Source organism: Pavona decussata, unplaced genomic scaffold (genome assembly GCF_977016875.1).
Source record: "Pavona decussata unplaced genomic scaffold, jaPavDecu1.1 SCAFFOLD_53, whole genome shotgun sequence".
NCBI classification, from domain to species: domain Eukaryota; kingdom Metazoa; phylum Cnidaria; class Anthozoa; order Scleractinia; family Agariciidae; genus Pavona; species Pavona decussata.
Window position 1 is genome coordinate 1,398,755 of NW_028145475.1, and position 6,246 is coordinate 1,405,000.

General features: G+C 41.7%; 1 protein-coding gene across 2 annotated transcripts in view; it reads right to left on the reverse strand.

Annotated features, from left to right (window-relative positions):
• Positions 1-6,246, reverse strand: part of LOC146480370 (uncharacterized) — a 54,355-nt gene that overhangs the window by 45,772 nt on the left and 2,337 nt on the right. Inside the window, exon 2 of one of the 2 annotated variants that reach the window (XR_014864697.1) lies at positions 5,026-6,246. This exon is cut by the window's right edge and continues 569 nt beyond it. Coding sequence is in view for 1 of the 2 variants with exons in the window: in XM_085109522.1 (XP_084965648.1) it covers positions 5,599-6,246 (648 nt within the window). In the remaining variant the exon portion in view is untranslated. Of the gene's footprint in view, positions 1-3,461 lie in introns of those variants that run through there. The other variant, XM_085109522.1, reaches the window with a different exon arrangement.

A 6,246-nucleotide genomic window follows, 5' to 3' on the forward strand; every position in this document is an offset into this window, starting at 1 on the left:
TTGAGATAACTACGTTCCACTTACCAGAATTATGGACACGTGTAAACCACTGCTAAACTCCGGCAACCCTTCTTTAGTTGTTTCTCAACTGGTTTCAATTTACAAATTCAAATAGAAGCGTAGTTACGCGCTGCTTCCACGACGTCAGGTGACAGAAATCTCGCCATTGCCACATCAAAAGCTTACCGAGCTTTTGTGGAATTTACCACAACTGTGCGGAATTCATCAAGTTCATCAGGCTCCTGGCATACCCTGTACGGGTACGTTTCCACCCCCTTATATACCCCCCTTGTCCTTTGCTATTGGCCTAATACTGAACAATTTACCAGAGTGTAATCGGTAAATGTCCTGGCGACTTATTCCACCCTAGAACGAAAACAGTACAGTACCAAGTTAGCAAGGAAGCTACAACGACTCTCAAAAGTTGCTGAAACACTGTTCCCCTTTTTCGTGATTTAATGCTGGTTGAACAAATCGCGCGTCGTCACTGCTTCCGTTTTACTTTGAAACACCATTGCTTGGGAGGGAGACGCTATAAACAAACAGTGTTCCGACATTTTGAGGCCAATTGTAGCTACTATAGAGAAAAAAACTAGAGGATTAGGTTTGTAACATAGCTACCTAACTCATCCTAGTAAAATCAAGCACCTCGTTGCGAGAGGCAAGAGTAAAGCTACGTATAAAAACAACTGAAACAAGTAGTTTTGCACCCTAAAATGATATAGTAATAGTATTAGGCGGCCACTTTACACTGACATTTTCCCAGTCAGATCATTATAGCTCTCGTGAGCGACCACGACCACTTTTTGAAGATGGTTATTTGAAACTGTTTATTGTTTTTACCTCCCATAAGCGACCACTTTACGCATGATCCGATCTAGTCATACAGGCTGATTTGTATGCCTAGTTTGTAAATGTACTCATGCGCATAAACCACAGCCCCTATGGCATTTTCGGTCTCTGGTCGAGTCTATTGGCCTGTTGTGTTCTGGTACGGTGATTTAATGCTTTAACCACCATTAAACAGTTTTTAGATTAAAAGCCGTCAAATTAGACCTTATCACTGTTCTAGCTATTTCCTGGTAACGGCTAAACGCTTACATCTAGCCTACACAGCAAAGCGTTTCGTTGGGGTTCTGTGCGTTTTTCGCTGTTTGAACGCGCGAAAATTGGGAAGAGATAGGAAAAAAAAGTGGTGGGGGGGGGGGGGGGGGAAGGCAGTTTCCTCTCTCTCCACTCCCTCTTCTCCGCTTTTTCGCTCTCTACCCAATTTCCGCGCGGTCAAAATGCGAGAAAGGCACATAACCCCACTGAACCGCTTACATCTAGGTAGGGAGAGACAGACATCTTAATAGTATTAAGGAAAATGCCACACTGAAGCTAATTTAATGACTCATAAATTAGAGCTCTTGTAGTCTGACTTCTCGTATGTGACCACATAGGCTAAACATAAAGTATAAACGTGAGTCCGAAGAAATGCATCTCACAGATCTAAGATTTGTTTATTTATTTATTCATTTATTTAAATGGTTGGATGGCAAAGGATTTAGGCCAAACATATTGGGTGGTTGCTTGAGGGAGGTTGAACCGGCCGTCAACGTCTTAGAAAGATATTTTGAAATTTGCTTTCCGTCCAATATCTCACAACAAAGGCGAGTATGTGATGCCCTTGCAAATACGCCGCGAACGAACTTGACAAGGTAACCAGTTGTCTGCTAGATCACAGGCAGCCCAAGCTCAATATCAGAGAACCGCTGAATTATAAAGATTTGAATGGGAATACAACGGATTTGTGTAAAATGGCAGAAACTAACATTTTTTTGTCAATAAAATCAACTTACCCTGTTTCTACTTGTATTCTTTGTCATTTACCAGCTTTTCAAGCCGATTCGAAGCGATTTCGGCGAGTTAGCGTCATTCGGGATTCAACTGTTAAGTGTAACGAAAGGCCAAACAGTATTTCAGCCATGCCCGGAGCACGAAACGGAATAAATCCGTTGAAATCATCCCTAGTGTCCCAATTTCTTTATAGAATCAAAGTAGAGATGCATACCTATCCTGCTAGTGCAATTCCGACTCAATTGAAGCCGTATCACGTTTGCTAGAAAGATTTTTCTTTCAAGTCAGCTCGCTTCTGAGATTTCGAAAGATGCGCGGCCAGAACGCCATGGACACATTGAACGTTCGAACAGCACGCTGGGTAATTAAAGTTCCCTGGCACGGGGGGAACAGCAGCCAGCATGCAGTTGTCCACAGGCAAACAGATTTGTTCCCGGGGCCTCCTCGTGTGCCAGTACGTACTACCGGACTATTCAACCTAAATTCCCGGCACATAATCAAATATATGGACAACCTGTTGTCCTTTTTTCCGGAAACTTGGAAATTCCGAGAATTTCCCTTTTCATTGGTCATACCATTTCACCAGATGCTCAGCCCCAGTTTCTTACGTGATTTAAATGTTACCCTCGCGTTTTCTGAATAAATTTGCAATTCTACTCATTTAGTTTGTGTAATGTGGTCCAGCTATCCAGGAGCTTAGGTCGTAAGAGCGGCATTTTTATTTCTGGGTAGTCTGCCGTTTCTGTAGAAGTTGAACGAGTTGAAATAATCGTGAGGCAGCATAAATGAAATAAAGATATATTTTCAGGTGACTTTTTCGTTATCGTTGGGACCTGCAGAGACGACGACGACCACAACAAGAACGTCAGAAAACAATAGTTTTAATCAGCAAAACACTGGCTCTGCACGTGCGTTATAAATTTTTATACCTTTCTTTGTCGTCATCTACAAAACAACGACGTGTAATCACCATTCAAGGTTTTATGACAAACGTGAACACATGATGATTTAGTTTCCTCTCTCTTGAAGCAGCTCCTACGACGTTAGCTCCTGGATAGTTCGACCACATTACACAAACTAAATGAGTAGAAATTATCGCACTTTATTCAGAAAACGCGAGTGTATTTTTTAAATCTCGTAAGAAACTGCGGCTGGGCCCAGTTGTTCAAAGCCCGCTAATTCTGGATTGACAACAACTTTGGTTAGAGTTTAATCACATAACAATAAAGATTTTTCAAAAAGATTTCTGTCCCTCAGTTTTGACGCTGACTTTTCTTTACCACTGGCTTAAAATTAGAGTTAGAAAACAATTTTAACGAGCGAGCAGAAAACCTTCCGTTAATTTTTAATCGCGGATTAACGTTTATCGGCTTTCGAACGGCAACCGGGCCCTGGACATTCGGTGAAATGGTATGACCAATGGAGTGGGAAATTCTCGGAATTTCCAAATTTCTGGGGAAAAGGACAACGGGTTGTCCATATATGTGATTCTGTACCGGAAATTTAGGTTGAATAGTCTGGTAGTAATTTTGATTGTCGATGGAAACAATGGTCTTTTGGCGGTCTTGACAAAAAGGACACGAGGAGGCCCCGGGAACAAATCTGTTTGCCTGCTAGCCGCTGTTCCCCCCGTGCCAGGGAACTTTTGTTACCCAGCGTGCTGTTCGAACGTTCAATGTGTCCATGGCGTTCTGGCCGCGCATCTTTCGAAATCTCAGAAGCGAGCTGACTTGAAAGAAAATCTTTCTAGCAAACGTGATATGGCTTTAATTGGGTCGGAGTTGCACTGGCAGGATAGCTATGCATCTCTACTTTGATTCTATAAAGAAATTGGGACACTAGGGATGATTTCAACGGATTTATTCCGTTTCGTGCTCCGGACATGGCTGAAATACTGTTTGGCCTTTCGTTACACTTAACAGTTGAATCCCGAATGACGCTAACTCGCCGAAATCGCTTCGAATCGGCTTGAAAAGCTGGTAAATGACAAAGAATACAAGTAGAAACAGGGTAAGTTGATTTTATTGACAAAAAAATGTTAGTTTCTGCCATTTTACACAAATCCGTTGTATTCCCATTCAAATCTTTATAATTCAGCGGTTCTCTGATACTGAGCTTGGGCTGCCTGTAGCTAGATAAGATGTTTTGCTCTGATCGCACGCAGGCGCTGATTTCGAGAATTAATGGTAAGCTGGAACTCTTGGCAGTGGGAAACGAAATAGTGGCTGCAAGGTGTAATAATGATGTCGCCGGCGCATTTTTTTCTCGGTATTTCTCCTTTTTACAAATTGTTTCGCAGTGGCAAAAACGCATAAACCGTGTTCTATTGCTCTTTATGAATGCGACATATTAAGAAAAAGGTTTTTAGGCGCTCTTTTGCGAAATAAGGTTCGGGTTGAATATCACGTTGAAGTGTGGAACAAAAAAAATGCGCACTGCTCACGGTTAATGAAAGTTTTTGTTTTATCGAAATGAGAAGACAGTGGACTTTGATGGATTCCCTGTAACGGCTAATACTTTAAAGATAGGGGGTCTTGAGTCATAATTGTGTACGCTCGGGGACGCAAACATCAAGTGCATGGTTTTTTGGTGCGAAAAATGGGAGAAAATTTATTCCACTACAGTTCTTCAACTACGAACTGTCCTTATAACTAGCATAGGCTCACGATATATTGGTAAATGTAAAATTAGTCACACCATTTTAATTACTTTTTTTTACAGTTCTTCTCTTGATATATCATCTAAGAAGACGCTAAGCTGACCATAGCTTTGCGAGTTTGCTATTTTCCGCTTAGATATACTGATTCCTTCAGCAAAGAGAACAACGAAGTTTTAAAAAAGCCAATACGAAATTATAAGCTTTACCTATGACCTATATCCCAATCTGTTTTCAGATTAGCATTTCAGTTTAGAACGCATAATGGTTTGCAACTTAAGTCGTTATTGTATTTAAAATCCTCAGCCAAAAAACCTATTTACTTAGAGGCTGCGCAGTTTAATTGGTTCATCTGTATCTTGGCTAAAATATACAACATCAGTCTCCCCGATACGAGAAAACTTTGAAGAATCTGTTTTCTTACAGTCAAAGGCCAAAACAAAAGCAGTCACGTGATTTCACTCCACGTGTTCATTTTTCCGCGTTTAGCACCCAAGAGGACTCCCATAAAACTACCGTGAGCTTTACACCTTTCAGCGTCAAAGTTATCTGATTTTGTGTTTCGCAGCTGTTAGGATGCTTAAACGAAAACTACTAGGGTAATATGAATTCATAATAAACCCACAAAACGAGATTTCATCGTCGTTTTCATCACCTTTTAGAGGTCCCTTCAAAATTTTACGAAAATTACACCCGTTCGATATATGTGGAGGTCCCTCTCCTCCGAGAATTAACATCAGTTTCAAGGTCGGTTTCGTGATTCGCTTTGTCCGTTGAAGTATCCGTGAAGCAAAGCTTTAGAAATATGCATACTTTTTAGCATGGATTCAACATGGGATTATACATGTAGAGCCAACTGTGAAAGTTCAACTCCAGGGCCAGTTGTCCAAAGCCCGATTAAGGTAATCCTGGATTTACGTGAACTTTGATTCGAGTTTTATTACCAGTCAATCAAAGTTTTAACTTAGAGTTTTCTCTGCCATTAGCTTAAAGCTAGCCTTTAAATACATTTTCCACGAGCGACATGAAAACCTCGGTTAACTTTTAATCGTGGATTAGCGTTAATCGGCTTTCGAACAACCGGGCCCTGCTGGCACATTGTTCTATTCGCTTGCAGCTTCTTCCGCTGCTGAATCAGCGCGCACAAGTTTCCATTCCAGCGTTCTCTCGTATCCGCGCAGCATTACAACCCGACGACAATTCAGCGCCCATTTAAACGGAAACACAGTGTTCTCGTTTCTAATGAAGTCCCGAAGATGAAGTCCCAGTGAAGATACAAACGATTTCACAGACGGGATTCTCTTCTTCCTTCTGAACGAGGCGAGCTCTTTGTCTGTGCAAGAAACTAACAAGGATGCGCGCAGAATCATGTTAAATTGAGCTGTAAAATTGAGGTATTCCACCACAGTGGACAGCCCGGATAAATGCGTGAGTTCAGAGTTTCCCGTGTCTTTCAAAGCCCTGTTACACAGGTCATCTAGGCCGAAACGGTACGGCAACACGTGAATGATTTCTGGCATAAAATTTCGGGGCCAGTTGTCGGTCTCAGTCAACAAGACCGCGTGAGGATTGGGTTCGTTCAGGAAGCCTTTGAATTTTGTCAGTAAGATGGTGAGTGGACAGTAGTCCCACAAGTTAGAAGTTGTGATGCGGTCATATTTGAGATCGGTAGGCAGGAATGCTTCAATATCCAGGACGTCACATAAAATAAAATGGAACTTCACCTGGCCACTGCTAAGTTTTTCGAAGCA